Source organism: Mastacembelus armatus, chromosome 17 (assembly GCF_900324485.2).
Source record: "Mastacembelus armatus chromosome 17, fMasArm1.2, whole genome shotgun sequence".
Classification (NCBI taxonomy): domain Eukaryota; kingdom Metazoa; phylum Chordata; class Actinopteri; order Synbranchiformes; family Mastacembelidae; genus Mastacembelus; species Mastacembelus armatus.
This window is the reverse complement of record NC_046649.1, coordinates 12,045,514-12,065,783: the sequence shown is the minus strand read 5'-3', so window position 1 is coordinate 12,065,783 and position 20,270 is coordinate 12,045,514. Positions and strand designations below refer to the sequence as shown.

Genomic DNA, 20,270 nt, shown 5'->3' with positions numbered 1-20,270 from the left:
GATGTTTCTTACGTCCACTGATCTTGATGACCACTCTTTGCGCCAGGGCAGTGCTCTGTGCCAGCTGTTCTCTAAAGCTCTGGCCCATGTAGTAATCAATGTCATTGGCTCGCAGGAGTTCCTCAAACGCCTGGAAGTTGTTGAGAAGGTTTAAGAAGGAGCAGGTTTAATAAGCTGAACACATATTGAAGTGCTCCTCTGAATTCTAGTCTTTCCATGTGTGACACCTGAGAAAATGACATTTAATTAGTGCAGGAGGATTTGCAGCACCTTTGTGGTGTCACCCAGGTGCTGGGTGAGGATATGGCAGACTCCTTGCCCCTCTCTCATCTTCTGCCTCAGATGGGACAGCTCACGAGCTTGTGCCTGGATCAGAGAGTTGTACTTCCTGTAAAGGAGGAAGAAGAACAATCAAGGGGATGCAAAGAACCTCAGAATTAACGGTATAATAATTTCACAAATCCTGGTATGTTTGCAGAACACTATGAGCTTTAAGTCATATAACTAACCATTCCCATGTACATGTAACTGATGCCACATAAAATTAAGGTGCCTCAGGAGATAAAAAGATTATAGCAGCACCAAGCTAAGCCTCACCAGACCTTCCTTCCCCTTTTATCAATTACCCAGGCCAGGTGGCACATTTGTCCTCTTCTGCTTGTCCTTTGCCCTCCACTTTGGAGCTCTTCAATTGAGCCTCTAGTGATGCAACTCGTGCCATCAGTTCTTGCAATTCCCTGTTGGGTTTGGACCCTTGAGTGTCAGACATCCAGCCTTCGTCCTCTTCTGCACCACTGGGGACAGGTGATCTTTCCAATGCCCAGTTAACCTGAGGAGGACGAAAATGAATCTAAAATACTAGTCAGTGATATAATTCTGCTTCTAATACATGCTGATGATAATGTTACAGTACCTTACGAGGAGTGCGCTCCAGACTGGAGGCGTAGTCGCTGGTGGCAGAGAGGGAGCGGACACGCAGCTGCAGCCCACGGATCACCTTGTGGCAGCGGCTCAACTGTGAGCGAAGATCCTGGACCAAATGCTGCTCATCCTCCATTTCATAAGCATTTTTGTTTCTGTTATTACCACCAGCATACCAGCTGCTGCCCCCACCGTCATAATGCTGTTGATGGGACAGTGAGGTGCACATCTCCAGATCATCAAACTCTGAGGGACAGAAAAATGAAGAGAGCGCTTATCTATGGGTAATGAGTGTATTTTTACTAGAGAAAAATTAAAATGATTATAGTTGCAGTGTTTCATCTGTTTGTCACCTGGGCTGCTGGCATCCTCTCTCTCTGCTTCATTCTCACTGCGACCACAGGTCTCATAACCCAAATCCTGGAGATCCACCTGCACCTGTTTACTGGCCTGCTGGACCGATGTCTCTGCTGAAGAGACATGCGAAAGAAAGTACCTGAATCTTCTTGATAAGTATTTGATTGTTATTTCTTGTACGCTTTTAGTAACATCTTTTATGCATGTTCCGGAGAGTGACTCACTAAGCAGATCCCTGTAGTCCTTCAGCTGTTCAGCCTGAGCCTGGACCGTGGCCTCAGAAACCATCAGCCTCTCCTGCAGCTCTCTGTTCTCCTGGTGGCTCAGAGCCAGATCAGAGCGCAGACGTGCCGCCTGCTCTTGGAGACCGTCGTCCATGTCATGCCAGAGTGCTCCCAACTCACTGCTGTGTCCAGCACACTCCAACTCCTGTAACAGAAAACAAAAACTGACTTGGAAAACAAGGAAGGATATTCAGTCATGCTTAATTGTGAGGTGTTTCTCTACTCCCCTAAAAATATTAGCAGATGGGTTGAAGGAAAAAATTGTTAATAGCTCTAATGAATTTGCAGTGAGATATTAAACTTTTCTGTTAATATGTATCACGTGTTACCGTCTCAGCCTGGTGTGTGTGATGATGGGACGTCAGTGCGCCCAGGTCCAGAGAGCATGGCCGTGCGCAGTGCCTCTTGCCTTGCTCCAGATTAACAAAAGGAGGAGCTCGCTTGCCCCCCGGCACTGACGATGTTTCCTCCTCTTCATCTTCTTCCTCGTCCTCCTCACTATCCTCCTCTTCCTCTTCTTCATCCTCCTCCTCTTCCTCCTCCTCGTTCAGGCTCATGTGATTCTTCCCTGTGTTGTTCCTCAGTCCCAGGGTGCCAGCTGGTCCTCGGCTTTCTTTCAGATCCTGGTTCTCCTGCTGCAGCTTCTGCAGTGCGCTCCTAGTAGAAGATGAAGCCAAATTGACAGTAAAACATAATGTCACAGTGACAGAGCTACTGTGTTACATAAATACAGTGGTTCCTACATAAAATGACCTCTAAACAATCAACTTCTCAGTTTCCTGAGGATCTCAGAGATAAACACCTCATCTGGGCCACGGACGTGTATCCATCCCTCTCCAGTTGTAATCTTATTTCCTCAAGTTGGCCTTCAAGTGTCTTCTTTGCCTCCTTGAGCTGCTCTACATCAGCGTCCTGTGACAGCGCTTGCCTCACCAGCCGTCCACTAACACTATCAGGTCCACAAGCCTTCACAGACGTCTAAAATAAAAAATGATTTATGTTACTATTCATTTCGTGGGGTAAGGTAGCACTTTCTCTTGGATTTAAATCAGCTGTGGTCACAAACTAAACTGAAATCGATGTGAAATGAAAACAGAAGTATTTACCTGAATGGAGGCCAAACTTCTGGCTGTCACTTTATCGTCATCTTCCTCAATGCTGTCTGTGAACTCGTCACTGCTGCCGTCTTCATCATCTCCCTCCTCCTCGTCCTCCTCCTCCTCCTCGTCTGTGCTGATGTCTGAAAACACAGTAACCATATAAGGAGAATATCCACTTGGTTTTTACTCTTTTGTTTGAATCCTAATCCACAGATTTTCTTGTTATTCTTTTATCTTCATATCTCTCCCTCTCCAGTGTCCACTCTCTCCTGTTCTTTCCACATCTATGTCCGTATGCTGAATAACAACGCTGGAAGTCATGGGACTAAAGGGAAATGTTATGTCATAGAGTGCCTGTCAGCCAAAAACTCACTCAAGGGGGTGCAACCCAGTATGTGTGTTTGTGTGTATGTTCATGAGAAAGACTTCATACACTTTAAACTGACATAAATGTAGTAGATGGTCATTTATATTTACACGCAAAGAGTTGGTGGCAACTGTGTGCTAATTTTGACTATGTATGCTTTTGTTCCATGTTGTTAAAAGTACTGTATACACACACACACACACACACACACTCTAAGAGTGAGAGGAACACATAGATGCATGTTGATTTGCTGCCAGAAAGCACAGGCTCAGTGGAAAGTGACTGTCAGGAATTTCAAAGGAAAACTCTTTTACATAATAGGCCCTGATGACACACAGGAGACACAGACCCAGGCACAACATACTGTACTGCCCTCACACAGTGTTAGATTGCTAGGCGTGAATAATATGTGCAAGGGTGAGTATCTCTACAGTTACAAAGTGCAGTAGTGGGCCTTTTTATGGTATCATTTCATAACCTGGGTAAATTCAAAGATAACCGGATGACTAAAATGTCTCTTAACTATTTTTAAATATATTAGGCATCTTTGTGCTGCCTGGGAGAAGGAAGGAAATTCACCACTGGGTTATTTTTGATTGAACAATGTGTTCTGCAAATTGAACTGACTGAACACTGGGCCCTGTTTACACACTGTGACACTTCATATTGTCAACACTCATAATGGGAATGTGTAGAAAGAGATGTTTCTTAAAACTACCGTACTGTAATGTTGTTGGATCCATCTGTCACTAAAACTAAAAATAATTTCATGTTTTTCTTTTCTTTTTTTTTTTTACATCAGGGGACAATTACCTGAAAGGTCTCACATAAACTTCTCGTGTGTCTTGTTTCACTGTTTTGAATGATCAAACTGGGTATTACAGCACAGCAGCCATGCACACATAAAAACCATGCCACAGTCTCATGCATGAGGGAGCAAGGACATGAACAAAAACACTTACATTTATAATTTGATACAGATGTTTACATTTAAACATTATCCAGAGAAATGTCTTGACATTTTTTACATTTAAATGTGACAGCGCTTCATCACTTTTGTAATATTTGTGTTCTTAGGGTTTTTAAAAAGCATATTAGGACAAACTGAGGAGGATGAGGGCGAAATGTAAATAGTATTTCTGCTCAGGAATCATTCAGATAAACACTTTTGGGGGGGGGGGGGGGAGAGTAAAAAAACAAGTGGGAGATTTTAGCTTTGGGATATTCTCAATTAAAAACACAATAAAGAGAAATCCATAACAAAAGTGCTTTTGACAAAAAAAGCAGCACATTTTTATTTTTGTTGCATTTAAAATACAAAAAAAATTGTTGACAAGAATTCTTTGATGCTAGATGAGGAGTCAGGGAACAAATCCCATGAAAATGTATTCTACCTTATACGGTTATATCCAATGTCTTTCATCTCACGTAGAGTACAATGCAGACTGTATTTCTTTATATTATATTTTTCCTGCCATCTTGGTACAAAGCTGAAATGAAGTTCAACCAGCTGATAAACTAAAAACAATACATACAACTAAACTACTATAATGTTACTTTAAAGTAAGCAGCCTTAATTCTAATGCGGCTGGACTTCTTTCCATTCATATCTGTCCAGACTAAAATGTAACTACAGCAGATTTATACTATAAAACAAAGTATGAAATATTTTTGAGGTTAAGCTGAGCTGAGGGAAGCTACAGTATTCCTAAGTATGTATCTTGGAGCTGTTCACAAACAGATGGTATAAAACAAATGATGGATGGTGAGACGTTTCACTGTAAGGCATGAGCTCGAGTTTCTCCACAAGACGTAACTTCACTGTGACAGTAAGGCTGGAAGAGTGACACCGGTGAGAGACAGTACACAGAAATGGCAATACAGAGCAATCGCACCGCAAAGCAATACGCAGGCAGTTGTCATGAAACAATATAAAAAAGATATTCACATCACACTCACAAAATATATTAATAAATAATATGCACGTTGTTACTTCATACCATTAAGGTTAATCTGAACAGGTTGCTGTTACTGTGAGTAGAGCTTGTGCTATCTGAACGAAGCTGCGTGAAGACTGAGGGTCAGATTTTGATTTTCGTTCATAATTAGAGTAAACTGTGGCCTCATCGTTTTCACTTTAGGGCTGTATTTTTCATAAAACTGACCATTTGTAGCTACAGACAGCTTCATCCTATATAAAGAATGTGTCAGTGCTGTGGTCAGACAGTGCATCATGGAGCATTAGTGACAGTGCGCCCTGCAGCCCTGGACCCTCGACCCTGCTCATCCCCACCTCCAAAGTCAGGCTGCCTTTTAGCTGCCCTTTCCAGTCCAAGGGCCATGTTTCGGGTCCTGGCGAGGACCTCCTCCAGCTGTCCGCGGAGTGCCTGAACCGAGTCAAGCTCAGTATGGAGGCTCTGGATCTTACTATGGGGCGGAGAAGGAATAAGAGAAGGCAAAAGTGTACTTAGGACATAAGCAAAGGCAAAAAACCCCAAGAACTGCAACTTACTGTGTGCACAGGGAACCTGACCAGAAAGCGGCTTCCCTACCTGTCAGCCTTGGTGTGAATGTGCGTGAGATTCTGATATAATCTCTTCTCTGCCCTCAGGGCTTCATTCAGCCTGTTGTACTCTGACACAAGCTGCTCCAGCACGCACTTGATCAGTGGCAGACAGGGTTGAGAAGGAAGGAAACATATATTAATTCTTAAGTAGTACAGACCCCTAAATCTTGTCTAATTAACTGGGAATTAAGCAAAATCATACTTGGTGTTCTGTGCTGTCTTTTGTGGTAACTCCTTCGACCTGCTGCTGAGCCAAAGATAAATGCAGAGCAGAGAGCTCCTCCTACAGGGAGAAGACACAAAGAAATGATTGGTGATGCTTCAATAAGGGTTGTTTTGATGCATCATGTCGGTGCCCACAGATACCTGAGCCTCCCTCTCCTTCTTCAATGTCAACTGCAGCTCCTCCTCGAGAGCCTTTATCTCTGCCTCTCTCTCTTCAGAGGACGGCTGCATTGCCTCTTCCTGGCTCTGCATTAGTTCCTGATGAAATAGATATGCAGTGAAGATCAAGAGTGCAGGGGACAGCAAGAGAGAAGGCCAAGGAAAATGCATGAACAGGTACCTTGATAAAGGCTTCTTTCTCTTTGAGCACAGTACGCAGGTGCTCCGTCTCTCCTCCAACCTCCCTCTCCCTGTCCCATCTCAGCTCGCACAGCTCCTGCTCTTTTAATGACAGTTGTTTGTGTAGCTCCTGCAGCTGGCTGCTCCGCTCACTGATCACTACAGACAGCCTGTATGATGAGTCCTGAGAGAGACAGAATGAAGATGGTAAAAGCTTTTAAATTTCTGTTTGTCATGCACAGTCTATCGGTTGCAATTACCAACAACATGACCAACCTGCAGATACTGGTCTTTGGAGCTGATTGTGTTGAGCAGATCCTGGACCTGTGCCTGGTGCTCATTAGACTGGCGGCTGCGGTCTGACAGCAGCTCCCGGAAGAGCTTCTCTTTCAGTGCCAGCCGAGCTTTCAGCTCCTCCACAACCTCAGTGGGACCAACCTGGACTCTGGCAACGAGGGCAGCTGTCAGATCCTGCGCGCGCGCGCGCACACACACACACACACACACACACACACACACACACACACACACACACAAAAATACGTTTTTTTAACCACCTTGTGGCAACTTCACTTTGACTTGCACTGATTTCTTTAGAATAACCCAACCCTTAAGCTTAACAGCCTAACCCCAACCCTCACCTATATGTTAAACCACATTATCACCCTAAAATTCTGCGATTTTCATGGTGAGGATCAGCATGTGCTCTGCACAAGGAAAGCAGAGACCCCACAATCTGAGTGTCTAAAGTTTCAAAGCATACAATTTGCCAGGTGCATATGTGCACACAAACTAAAACAACCCCAAGAAATAGCTGTGTCAGTACACCTGTTGCCATTGTCAAAGTGAAAACAAGTAGCACAGGTTCGTCTACCTTGGCTGGTTTTTAAAAGCTTTGAAAGTTACACATCAAACAATTAGAAGCCATAAAAATAAAGGCATGAATGTGTGTATCCTACCTGGGTTTCCTGGCTGCGGCTCTGCAGGGCTTCTTGTAGCTGGTTGATGATGGCATCTTTCTCTCTCAGAGTGTTCCTCTCCTTCTCCTCGCTCTGCTGCTTCAGCCACTGGAGGTTCCTGTAGGCCTCTGCCGCCTGCTCCAGCTCCAGCTCTTTCCCACGCACCAAGGCATCCAGACTCTGGTCATAACCACACAAAAAGAAGAATAAGACACCTCATGTCTGTCTTTTATGTATAAATATCCTTTCAGGGTTCCTGATGGACCTTGGTCCAGATTTTGAGGGCAAAATTAGGCTCAGCTGGCCTTTACATCTGAGACAAATTTACTCTCCAGTCTCTGGCCATTCGTTTATACAGGCAGGACTGACATGTTTGTTTGTACTGCAATGAGCGTACCGTGATGGTCTCCTCATTGCTGGACAGGATGCAGCGGAGTCTCTCCAGGTCTCGTTCTTTCTCCCTGAGGGCCAGCTGCAGCCTCCTCACCTGGCCCTCACGCTCCTCCAGACAATGGAACTTGTCATCAATGGAGCGCTGATGACAATGTGGGGGGGGGGGAATCTTAGTGCATCTATTTTACCTTACTCTGACGTTCATTATGTTATTTACAGTAAGACAGTAGTGATGTCTTCCCTCATGTCCCCACCAATTCCCTTCCCCTTAAGGTTTTCTTTATATTGCTTTTTTTTATTTTATGCTGACCTATTGGTTTATGACTGATTAAGCATTACTGTCTTCTGCTGGGTCTTTTGACTCATGCAAGATGCATTCTTAGCTCTTTTCTGGTGACAAGCCTCTCCATTGTCCCTGCAGGACTGTCCCATAAAGTACATAGTGTATAGTACAGCGAAATACTGCACATTAAAATGTTAGTCTCTCATATCAAGAACATTTTAATCCACTTAACATTTCCAACAATTTCTGTCCCTGGTGCATAAATGAATGTGCATGTGTGACTGTGCCTTACCTCCAGAGCTCTGTCTCTATCTTTAATACGCTCCCTTAGTTTCTCCAGCAGGGCATCTCTTGGTTTGGAGTTTCCTGTTGATTCCAACATCTCTGAGTAGTCCTGCAGATGGAAACATTTTTGACAGAATCACAAATCTGTGTGCATGTCTCTTTATTTATAGGACATACTGTATGAGTGCAGAGTGTGTGGGATTGTTACCTGTAACTGTCGCTCCTTGTCTTGCAGCGAGTGTTTGAGCTGTGCGATGTTTCTGTCTTTTTCCTGCACAACATTGTGTTTCTCAGCCTCGCTCTCCTTCAGAGCTGCCTCTTTAGCCTGAAGCTCAGAGCGAATTTTCTCAAGGGCACAGCGCAGATCCTGCAATAGAGAGACCAGAGTTTCCACATGCTGCATTATTAAAGCTTCTAAATGTCTTGTTTATTCCCATTTACAAACACACTAACCTGGTTGTGTTTTTCGGTGACCTCCCTATGCTGCAGTGCCTCATGTAGATCAGAGTTGAGTCTTTCCTTGAACCTTATCAGATCGTCTCCTTGCCTCTGGCTCTGTTTCAGACTACGCTGGCTGGCCTCCAGCTCCAGACCAAGGGAGAACAGAGAGCTCTGCACCCCCACAAGCTCGCCCTGCAGCTGGGCAAGCGACAAGGACTCGCTGAGCCCCTCTGGAGCCTAGAGAAGTAATGTCCACACACCCAGGTCAGATAGACACTATGTCATCAGTCTGAATACAAGATTTATACCTTCTGATAAGCACTTATTCTAGATCTGTGTTGACTCCAGTATAGGTGGATCAGGTCTCACCTTGCATTGAGAGAGCTGGTTGCGGTGGGCCATTTCTCGCAGCTTGCACAGAGTTGTGTTTTGCCCATCAATCAGCTGGTATAGCTCCTGGGCCTTCAAGCAGATTGAATCATAGGCACATTCTCAAACTCTTCATCATATCACTGTGGCTGTCCTATACTAATTTACTACTTATAAATACTATTACTACCAGCAAACAAAGAAACCCACACACACACCTCACTGTCTTTGGTGCTGATGGACTCAGTCAGACCCTGAATAGTTCTTTCCTGGCTCTGAGAAGCCTGGCGGAGTGAACGCAGCTCACACTCCATCTCAGTCAGTTTCTCCTGCAGCTTCTACAGACAGAGATGGATGCCAACCTGCCATCACAACTCACATATGTGAAAATAAAACATACCCAACACCGCTGGGACATTTTTATTTTCCATACCATATTGTTGGCCTCACTCTCATGGATCTTGGCCTGCAGGGACTGGACCTGGAGCTGGGCTTTCTGGAGCTCACTGACACATTGACCTGCTGCACACTCATACTGGTTCAGTTGACTTTGCTGCTCCTCAACAAGACTCTGAAATGAAGACAATAAGGTAAGAAGTGAAGGTTTAAAACAATTCTAAGGAAGATGCTTCGTCTCAAAATTCATGAAAAATACAGAAGAGGCTGCACAACTAACCACAGTGGATTGTGTAACACTGCATGTGAACCACATTTAGGAGATCTGCTCATTCATGAGTATACTAAGCTAAAAAGCTATGACAGCAAGAGTCCCTCTGAGGTAGTGTGTGTGTGAATTCATGCATGAGTTAGAGTGACTGTGTCCCACGTGCTCCTTGCTACTATTATTTTGACATAACCAGTGCCCAAATATTCCCAACTCCATGTATGGGAAGAATATTCCTATAAATTGGCTTATTCACTTTTAACCAATATGAATATTTGGTTTTATGTACTGTGCCTGAAATTTAAGTAGATGTATTGGAAATGTTCTTCTTTGTTCTAATAAAAAATATTATTTTAATACATCATTTAAATAATGTTATTGTGGTAGCCAACCAGTGTTGAGATAACAAGAGTGGCCTGACATTGCGTGAATCACTTTGCCTCCAGGGCTCTGAATGAAAATAGGCCAGTAGTGGAGACGCTCCGTCTTAACGTCTCCCCACATCTAACCCACTTTAGTAAGTAGCCCTGGCTCAAAGGACACAAGCTCTTAAAAAAGGACATCTCATTCAGAGACAAATGAACAAGTTTTTTTTTTTTTTTTTAAAACTGTGCACACTGATGCATGCTTGGCCTTGCACACTAGAGTAGAAAATCCTGTGCTGCAACATGATGTATAACTGGAAAAACTGAGGAGTTGATTTGTCTGCAGGCTGTGTTCATGCCTGAGTATTTATCAGCTACAATGGAAGTCCTAATCTACACCCAGTGAATTCTCTTTTTAAAAATGAAGGACTTTCAAAGCTAATTTAGACGCTTGATATACTAACATGATTATTGACATCTTTATACGTGCACATCCACACCCACACTAGGTAATTGGGGCATGTCGCCTGTCACTGCTTACCCACAGCTGACTGAGTAATGTGTTACCACACAGACAGCTAAGCAGCATACACAACAGTAGCTCACATCCTTCAGGGTAAAAGCCTGCAGGACAGACGGTGGGCAGGATTTAAATGATTGACAGATAAATTATGCAGCTAATTAAGCTCAAAGACGTTTTGTGGGTAGGCTGCGTTTTTTGTATGTCAAACATTAAAGCCTGTTCAACATCGCTGCAGATACTTCAGAGTTGCAATGCATGTGCAAAATTCATTACTCTGTCAAGTGTTGTCATCCTACAGAAGTGAAATGCATTTATTCAGCACCATCATCATCTTCATCAAGGTTTTATACCTGGTGGGGAGGTGGGGGAGGATACTCTTTGTATAAATCTTCCAATAAATCCTCCATGTCAGCCACCTGATCCACCTCCACATCCAGCCTGATCAGAGGGGTCTCTAGCTCAGGTGTTGGCATGTGGTTGTCTCTTTCTCCATCTGGAGTCCCATAAGATATTCCCAGAAAAGGATCAGGGAAGCTCAGCCTTGGGCCTTCATTATTGGAGCTTTGTCTGCGCAGGACTGGTAGCTTGCTCCCCTTGGTACTCCGGACTGGACGATAGATGGCATAGCTCTGTAGCAAACAAAGGGCCAGGGACAGGCTGTGTCCAGGAGAGGACTGACTGTATAGGGCCCCAACGTGCTCCTCAGAGAGGGAATCAGATATCTGGTCATCTACTGGTTCCCTGGGGGAGCCCAGCGGACCATCTGCCATGGCCCCAGGCCGAACATATTCTTCAGTTGTTTCCAGGGATGCTACAGAGGAGCTGGAGCTGGCTCGTCCAGCCAGAGTACGATCACTGTCTGATATCTTTGATGGCTCCTGAGACTCAGGGACCAGAGTTAGAGAGGAGGGCGGTTCCTCTGAATCTTCCACATTTTTTCTGTCTCCCTCTCCACCACCTCCTACTCCTCCAGTCACACTACCTGCAGTAACACTGGCTGAATATCTGGTTGATGGCCCACAGGAAATACTCCGCGCCAACTTCCTGGGCACCTTACAAACAGCTTCATAGTCAGAGTCTGCCACTCGCCAGTATGAACATCCTCGACACCTCCTGGGAGTACTGGGCACACATCGCTGTGAACCTGCCACTGTAACCTCTGACCCTGGACCTGCTGGACACGGAGGGTGATGGTGGCTGTCCACACTTTCATCTGCCCAGGACTCATACAAAGAGTAGACCAGGTCATCCTGGAGCAGTGCACAGTACTTTGCATGAGTGAGACCTGAAATATCCACCATACCATCCCCTGGCCCTTCAGTACCCCCACTGATTGTTACTGCACCCTGCTCTGAGTTTGTTTTCCGGTAGAGCCCACCGATGCACTGCCTCAACCGATGTTTCTCCTGCAGGAGCCGCTGCAGTCTTTCAATGGACAGGGCCTCCACGCGAGCGATGACTGTGTCAAAGCGGTACATGCGGTCCAGCATGAAGGTGCACTTGGAGCAGGCGAACTCTCCTCTGCCATCCCGAGTCAGCTCTCGCCCCAGAGCATGAGACAGGAGCACCTGCAGGTTGAGTTTGGCGGTGGGGTGGAAGATCCATCGCCTCTGGTTGCCGCAGAGCTCCCGTCCACAGATGCGACACGTCTCCTTCATCTTGAGATCATGCATTCCACAGGCTTATAATTATCTAGGAGTGGCAATGTATCTTATTCACACTACCCCAGGACACCTTGATCTTCATGACTGACCCTGATCCCACGTAAACACAGAAGAACACAGTGATCATGTGTTCCTTCACGTGTCAGTAAAAGCCTTTTCCAGCTGAAATGTATAAAGTTCCCCATAACACCAGTCCAAACAATGGCATCACATTGAAGACACAGGAGATGAGGTAGAAAAGAAGCAGTCTGGTCGTGTGCAATACATCCGCACATGTGGTTCTTGGCAGGACAGAAAAATGTAAGGTAAAATCAGAGGAACAGATCTCTCATTCACAGGTATCCACCGTTCACTTGCTGGAGGCGCAGGTGCATCGGGAATATGGCGCAAAGTCCCGCAGACGCACAATGAATCAGTCAGGTGCAAATATTCACCGCTGCTTCGTATTTGTCAACAGCACCGCCCGCGGCTCTGCACCATCACCGGGCTATCACGGACACACGAGCCGCGCCGCGCGCAGACGCGCTCATCGTGACGGTAGATCGGTAATAATCCGCTGCCGTTTACACGGAGCAGCGACAGACGTCCTGGGACAGTCCTCAGGGACGTTCACCGCCGTCTGTGCCCAAATACAAAAAAAAAACTTGATTCATTTCAGACCAGTGACTGATGGCTGGAGAGACACAGACGCACATGAGCCGATACTCCGTGCGGACGGAGATCCTCCGTGCAGATACCGACGTGTCCGCCCGAGCCAGACCTGCAGCGGCGGAGCGCACCATTCAGAGAAAACGGGGGTGGGGACGCCACGGGAAGTCATACAGAGACCCTCACATTTTAACATTTAATAAGATTCTGATTCATAACGGCGACCTTATGTTTCCCAGCCTTAATTATGCAATAACTCGACGGATATCGGTATTATTTTTGATTCATGAGTGAGAAGACGGAGTGCCCCCCCCCCCGGGAGTCTGATACTTCCTGCTGTCCGGTTTGCAGAGCTCTGCTCGCCTCACTGAACAGGTGAAATTCACAGAAACGTGATAACATTAGTGACGCTCTGTAAAATGAAATGCAACCTGATTACATCCTGTTGTTTAAACAGAGCATTGACTGACATGACCACACAGAAACACAGCATGTTTTTAAATGTTTACAATGCAGTTCTATCTATAATAAGTGATATGATAATATATTAAATGATTAGGCCATGGTTATTCTCTTTAAGGTTCACACATTACTGCACTGTTTTATTTACAATCCCAAGACAAACACTTTTATTGTATAAATAATAATTAGGATTGCATATTTTGCTTGGTAAAGATGTGGTAAATAGTATACGTCATACTGTAGAATTTATTAGACCACTAACAATAATATGACTGTGTTTGTGTGTGGCTGTGCATGCATGTGTGCAAGCAACACCCCTACTACCACTACTACTAATAATAATTAGCAGAAGAAGAAGAAGAAGAAGAAGAATTGGATATCTAAGGCTGCTTTGGATCTTTCCATGGATGGGGCCAGGGACTGACTTAGACTGTCTCGTTTTGATAATAAACTGAGGAGTCAGTTCATATATTAACAAACATTTCTGTTACAATTGCTGTATGTTCCCTGATAATTATTTGAAGTGCAATTAAACAATAATATAAGGTTTAATCGTACGGGTCAGCTGTGTTTGGTCTTTTCACAGTGCCCTTGTCAAACCAGTGTGATTTTCACAGCAGTACTGAGCACATCAGTGCCTTAGGAGTATTATTATTATTTTTGCTTGTTGCCATGGCACAGATATTACAACAATGATTTGACTGTGAGGGTCAAACAATGAAGTTTTTCTCATGCATTTGACTGCACACATTTGTCTCTGCAGTCACCAGAACTTTTGTTTTCCCCAGGGAACATAAACATACGGTCATGCTGTCATCATGTGACTTCCAATCAGATGTGCATTATACAATCCCCTGTTGACCGGTGATGCCCTTAAAGAAACTCTTCAAGACAAGAGTTAGATCCTCATTAATGTGTGAGTCCAGTAGCATGTGAGTTGTGGGAGCTTGTGTCTGCTTCAAGGTCTGTATGTTGTGTCTGCAGCTTATTTAAAAGTTTAGTTACTAGGCCTGACATATTTTCTGTTAATCAAATATCTGCTTATTTGACTTGAGGAGGACCCAGAGTTGGACAACATGTGGGAAGAATGCAACTGAATAATAACAAGCCTGGACATATGGTATTTTTCTTTTAACTTTTTTTTTTTTTTAAACATTTTATATTATGTAATGTTCATAAATAACAGAAAATGTCAATATATATAAACGGTTATGTTGTTTACAGGGTTTCCATTACTACAAATTATTGCTCAGAAGGAAACTCTGGAAATAATCGTGTTAAGAGGTTTCAGATTATATTTCTTTCCTCCTCTCTCTATAGACATAGATCCAGTCTAAATGGCTGTAGTGTCTGGAGAACTAATTAAGAGGTCTTATGGCGGGCGTCTGTCTTAAACAACACAACTAGATATCAGTGTTGGAGTCGCTGGGCACGAAAAGGACTACTTGACCTACCGACAACCCTGGATGAAACAAGACCTGCTAAACTGCAAACCATGGACATGCCTTCATGCACACGCACATGTGAAAGAGGGCACCTCATGGGAATGTGTCCACGCACGCACAGGACACACACTGATCTTCACATGATCTTGTACAGACAATTTCTGTCATCGCTGTACAATTTACATTGCTAAAAAGTATAAATCCACAATAACACAGTCCACATCTAGAATCGTTTAACTGCAGGAAAAAGCACAGCTGTCATTTAGACGAAATATGACAAAAATAACAACAATATCATCTTAACCATTTTTGTTTCAGCCATATTTTAACAGCAAAGATGTTTCCTCAATTCTTAATTCATATCATGGAACCAGTGTTATCTACACATATTTAGTTCTGCACAGTGTCTCAACACTCATTCTTGCATATACACTTACACCAGTTACCCAACTGTTACTTCCCCCTAATTTTGCAAAGTCAAACGTCCTGCACACTGACCTAAACCAGTATATGAAAAAACTGATATTTCAAAAAATATTTCTTTTGAAAAAATGTCTCCTTCTTATTGTGCTCAAGTTATATGTTTTTTTATGTATTTACAGTAAAGCACATAAACTTCCCTGTGTCTGTTTTGGACAAATAGGCTAGTTATCCATCAATGAACATACTACTCAGCTTTTTTATTTTTTGATCGCACACTACCAGAGGCACAGTATCACACATGCACAGTTTTGTACACACCGATGTGAAATCTGAGCAGAGAGCCTGTCTGGCAAGTACATTTGCATAGTTCATCCAAAACTGATTTACAAGTAAAAGTGCTTGCAGAGGCACCTTGAAAACATAACACCACTTGTAAGAAAGTCACTCAGCAACAAATACTGTGAAACTTTCAGGCTATTGTCAAATACCAAGAACAGCTCAGCACAGGTCAGTATGATAAAGGTGGTTCATCATGCACACATGGTAATATTTATTCCGTGGGGAGTGAGCTTTAAAGGTAACGGCCCCTCGATATCTTTATTTTCATTATGAATTAGAGGTGAATGTGTCCTTGGGGATGTCAGAGCAGCTAAAGCCTGTAAATGTAATGAGATTCTGCCACTTTGTGTGATGAGATAAGCCCTCTGTAAGATGGACTGTGCTTTCACTGTAAGTTCTGAGTGTTGATCCAGCTATTACAGGCTTGATAAACACATTTTTTTGGGTCATGCTTAGTGTCATGCTCCTGGCCTGTGATTTAGAAAGCAAAAAGACAAACAAAGTTTCAGCTCCCCACAGGATGATTCACTGGATGTCTACTAAGAGTGTTGTTTGCTATGATATTATTACCTCTTGATTCTTTTCACCTACAGTACCATGGTGCTTCTATACTGTTATATTACACATAGTAGTTAAATTGATTTTGTTAAGTTGATTTTTTTTTTTTTAACATTTTGGTTATATTTTAAATATTTTCCTGGGCCAAATATGATATTTTGGTCAAATTTACATGGAGTTGGTTGTTTTGTACCACAACCTTGTATTTAATTATCTATAAATATTATATAAATATTGTTCATATTGTAAATTCTATAATCTCCATCTTTTTTTTACAGGCCAGTTCTATAAAACAAACAATTGAGAATATTAGCATTTTTGTTTTATCAACAGTTCTCAGCTGTTGTGTGAAAATGCCATGTGTCACTTCTCCATAAGGAGGCAGAGTCTGTCTAACAAAGTACTGTGAAGTTCAATAATGAGAACAGTGATGCTGTTCTGACACTTAGTGGTGAACCCTACAATAACATGTGAAGGATGATGAAGCAAAAGTAAAATTAGCTGCTGAAATATTAGACACAGCCATCAACCTACCTGCATCTCCTGCTCGATGCGTAGTCTCTCTCGGCCGAGTTCCTCCTGATAGAACTGTGTAACAGAGAACACACACTGTAAACCTATTGTATGTACTAAAATCAGAACAGAAAAATTAATAATTATATTTAGGAGAATACACACATGAACAGGAAAGTGAATAAATAGACCTATAGAAATATAAAATGGTTGGTTTCATCAGATGACCTCAGGTTTTTGCCTTATACACCACTTACATCAATGTGTATGTTTAAGTTGTCATTTGTGTGATTCTTTTGTGACCTACATCAACATGCTGCTTTTAGAGCCTCTTTCTACAATAGAAGTTTGATTAAAAAAAGACCTGTTGATGCAAAGTAATTCAGTAATATCAGACAAGTAATTGTACAGTCTGGCTCAGAACCCGCTTATACAAACACATTTACTGCTGGAGTCCTACACTTATTCAGGATAGAGATTTTACATTTTCTTCATTTCAAAGATTCCTCCAAAGTGGAATTTGGTGTTAGTTGTCATTGAAAGCAAGGTGCATAAAAGAGAGTTATACCTCAACATCCTTGTCTTTCTGCAGCAGAGATGAAGACAGCTCATGAACTTGTCCCTCCAGCTCTTCCACCCTCAGTGTGAGCGTCGTCTTCTCTCCATTTAACTCTGTGATGAAGGCCTCCTTGGAGTGAAGCTCTTTAGTCAGCTCCTCAATTAACCTAAATGCAGAAAGAAACATGGTCAGTGCTACTTGGGGATGGATTTGGTATGTCTGATGCTGGTGACTGTCGAGATTTTGTTGCACCTGTCTTTGCTGGTGTTGGATGGGGACAAGATGCTGTGAGGCCTCTCATCATCTAGGATGTCCTCCATGGGAGTGTCTAGGGAGAGGAGGGAGTTGTGGGAGTGTGATCCAGCCAGTGAGGCCATCCGCTCAGCCTCGCTGCGTGCTAGCTGGGCCTCCTGCGGGACAGGTGAACAGTTAGGATTTAGAAATGTGAGGCGGGTGTGTGTCTGCTTAGCTGAAGGTATAAGTAGACCGACCTCCTGCAGGAGCTGGATCTTGGTCTCAAGTACTTGCTGCATGTGATCGATTTCCTGCTGTCTCTCCTGACACCGTCTCTGTAGCTCTGCCTCATTGTGATTGGTCAAGCTCTCTGCTGTTGTGCTGTCAAAGAAAGAAAAAAAATCAGGGGTTGATGTCTTCATCAATCAGGAAATGCTGAATACAACCCAACTTAGTTTATATATATATATATATATAATATAATAAATGTATTTAGATGGGCCATCATTACGACATGATGGAGACATTAGCAAGATTCAAGGAATAATAGGATGTCATCTCTTTTCTGTCACACTGGATCCTTCCCTTTGCAGCAGAGATTAGGTAGGTTTCTGTGGTTTCTGTTATAAATGTAAAGCTTCACTGGTATAAGTAATTGTGGTAAGACTGTTAAAACCTACGTGATGTAAAAGCTGTACTTTAATTCAATGAAAATAAGGTTAAAACTTTCATCTTGTGATGTGAAATTCCTCATACCCATCATTGTGTTCTCCCACATCAAGTAGCTCATGACATAAATGTTTCCCTGACTCCTTCAGACTCCAACTGTGTAAGCATGTGTCTATATCACTTAGTCAGTCATCAACCCTATCCCAGAATTCCTTCTCCCAGAATGGCACACGCCACTCTGTCGCCATGAGTCCTGTTCTGGGCCGTCTCTACATACATTTTTAACTCTGTCCGCCACATGCAACAGCTCAAATAACTGGAGTATTTTGAACCAGTCTGAGTAATGCAAATGTCTGTGTCAACCCAGCAAGAAGAACATCTGTTTTAATGAATGATGTCAAAAACAAAACCCTCTGAAAAAATTTGGTGACAGAAACATTTTTAAGAGGACGTGTTTTTCTCAGCAGGGTGGACACTCTCATGGATGCCTCACACTGGATCAAAGGCTCGTTAGAGGATGGCGACCCTGATCGCTACCTTACATTTACCACACCAACCAGTTTCTTCAGCATGTATACAATAATCCTGGACACAATTCTTGCAACATGCGCTGTGGGCTACATTCACCTGACATGTGTTTGTCCATTGTTTATGTGTGTACTATCTTTATCAGCTGCTGGAGAAACACAACTAATCTCTTGAAGTGGCACACTTAGCCCCTGTTGTGCCAACACCGTTAAACTCCAATGTACAACCACACACAACACACATGGCCACATATATTTATAGAGCTACAGTATCTTAACTCTGAAACTCTCAATCCCTGAAAGTGAGGACCAGCCAAAATGTCAGCACTTTCCCAAAATGTTGTTATTCCCAGGTTATGTAAATCCAATTGGTCCACATAATCAATAGACATACAAGTACACACACACACACACATTCACATCAGATGGACATGAATACTGAGCATAATAAAAGTTTAATCTGTGTTAAACTATAAAGTTCACCAGAAAAAAAAAACCCCAACGAAGCTACAGATTGATGAGACTGATTAAACCCTGGACTGGATCAACTTGTGTATCTCCTAGTACGTACTGTACTAATCAAAGTGAATGTGACCAAAGATTAAAATAATACACAGACTATTCCTGATGGGTATTTTAATAATGCTAGGCAGTATAAACTAAAACTGCCTGTCTAATCGATAAAACTAGGGAAGGAAACCGTTTTAACACCAAAGTTCACAGTCACAGATGAAGAAACCTTATTTATTCAAGGTCAGGGATGGAACTGCACAGCAATAACAATTTGACTTTAGTATTTGAGGACTTACAGGGCTTTGTCCAGAAGCTGCTGTTTCTCCTGGAGCTCCTGCTTCAAGCTCTCTACTTCCACCTTCAACTCGATGTTCTGCAACAGATGAAGACAGCAACAATATCACATAGTCATAATCAGTTAATTGCTCACTACTCACCATCGCGCCACTTCTCATCGTACCAGCGTAACATCTCAGCAAACGATTAATCACCATTTGCAGCGACAGTGTCAGTGATGGTGGCGCAGCCACTTGCAGCTATGAAGCTCTGCCAGATGATGATTGGTATCTTATCTATTTTATGCTGTATTTTCTCTGCATGCAGACAGTATTTGACAAAGCTACAATATTTGGCATAAAGCTTCCAAACACAAACAACCTTTTTTTAAAAACATACATCGTTTGTGATCTTATATTTCTCCTCCATGAGACAGCATGCTTAAGATGCACACCCAGCTTATCATGGCTAAAACTACTAACTGGCAGAATCTGGTAATAAACAAATGTCATCATATTGAGTTTAAAGTAGCGTTTGTGTGCCTGATCTGTGTTTAATTGCTTAATGTTTTAAGCTAAATATTTTAAGAATATACCCCACACTCACTGAGTTTGTCTAAATCTACTATTCTCCTTCTCCCACACGTCTCCACTTCTTTGTCATGTTTCTTCCGTCATGACATTTCCCCATCACACCCTGATGTGAATCAGGGCTGGTGGGTGTTGTGTATGCTCAGTACAGAACATCTGACTGTGCTGTCATGCCCGGTATATTTAGAGCTCCAGAATTCAGGGAGGCACAGATACTCACCCCCGGGGTCAGACTTGACTCTACAGTTTGTTTACCTGCAGGGATTCACAGGGTACATTTTGGGGGCCAATCAGAGGTCTTACATTTGGGCTGTGGGGCAGAGGATTTACACTTTGGGATTGTGGGGCTCGTTCTTTCCATTCTGACCTCAGATAGGAGCGAGAGGACAGTTTATCTGTCTGTCTGCTG

The 20,270-nt window shown here is 43.2% G+C and overlaps 1 protein-coding gene across 8 annotated transcripts in view; it reads right to left on the bottom strand.

The window, feature by feature from the left end:
- Positions 1-20,270, bottom strand: part of LOC113133841 (myomegalin) — a 33,101-nt gene that overhangs the window by 10,016 nt on the left and 2,815 nt on the right. For all 8 annotated transcript variants that reach the window (XM_026312817.1, XM_026312823.1, XM_026312818.1 and 5 more), the window contains exons 2-29: positions 19,292-19,368; positions 17,544-17,667; positions 17,305-17,462; positions 17,062-17,218; positions 16,515-16,568; positions 9,323-9,460; positions 9,108-9,227; positions 8,890-8,982; positions 8,533-8,757; positions 8,288-8,446; positions 8,087-8,188; positions 7,516-7,653; positions 7,119-7,298; positions 6,436-6,630; positions 6,161-6,343; positions 5,962-6,078; positions 5,798-5,878; positions 5,582-5,688; positions 5,323-5,456; positions 2,669-2,802; positions 2,365-2,540; positions 1,892-2,219; positions 1,503-1,707; positions 1,275-1,391; positions 914-1,167; positions 627-829; positions 271-388; positions 13-130 (exon numbers count right to left, since the gene is read on the bottom strand). In XM_026312817.1, the coding sequence (XP_026168602.1) occupies positions 13-130; positions 271-388; positions 627-829; positions 914-1,167; positions 1,275-1,391; positions 1,503-1,707; positions 1,892-2,219; positions 2,365-2,540; positions 2,669-2,802; positions 5,323-5,456; positions 5,582-5,688; positions 5,798-5,878; positions 5,962-6,078; positions 6,161-6,343; positions 6,436-6,630; positions 7,119-7,298; positions 7,516-7,653; positions 8,087-8,188; positions 8,288-8,446; positions 8,533-8,757; positions 8,890-8,982; positions 9,108-9,227; positions 9,323-9,460; positions 16,515-16,568; positions 17,062-17,218; positions 17,305-17,462; positions 17,544-17,667; positions 19,292-19,368 (4,195 nt within the window). The remainder of the gene's footprint in view (positions 1-12; positions 131-270; positions 389-626; positions 830-913; positions 1,168-1,274; positions 1,392-1,502; positions 1,708-1,891; positions 2,220-2,364; positions 2,541-2,668; positions 2,803-5,322; positions 5,457-5,581; positions 5,689-5,797; positions 5,879-5,961; positions 6,079-6,160; positions 6,344-6,435; positions 6,631-7,118; positions 7,299-7,515; positions 7,654-8,086; positions 8,189-8,287; positions 8,447-8,532; positions 8,758-8,889; positions 8,983-9,107; positions 9,228-9,322; positions 9,461-16,514; positions 16,569-17,061; positions 17,219-17,304; positions 17,463-17,543; positions 17,668-19,291; positions 19,369-20,270) is intronic.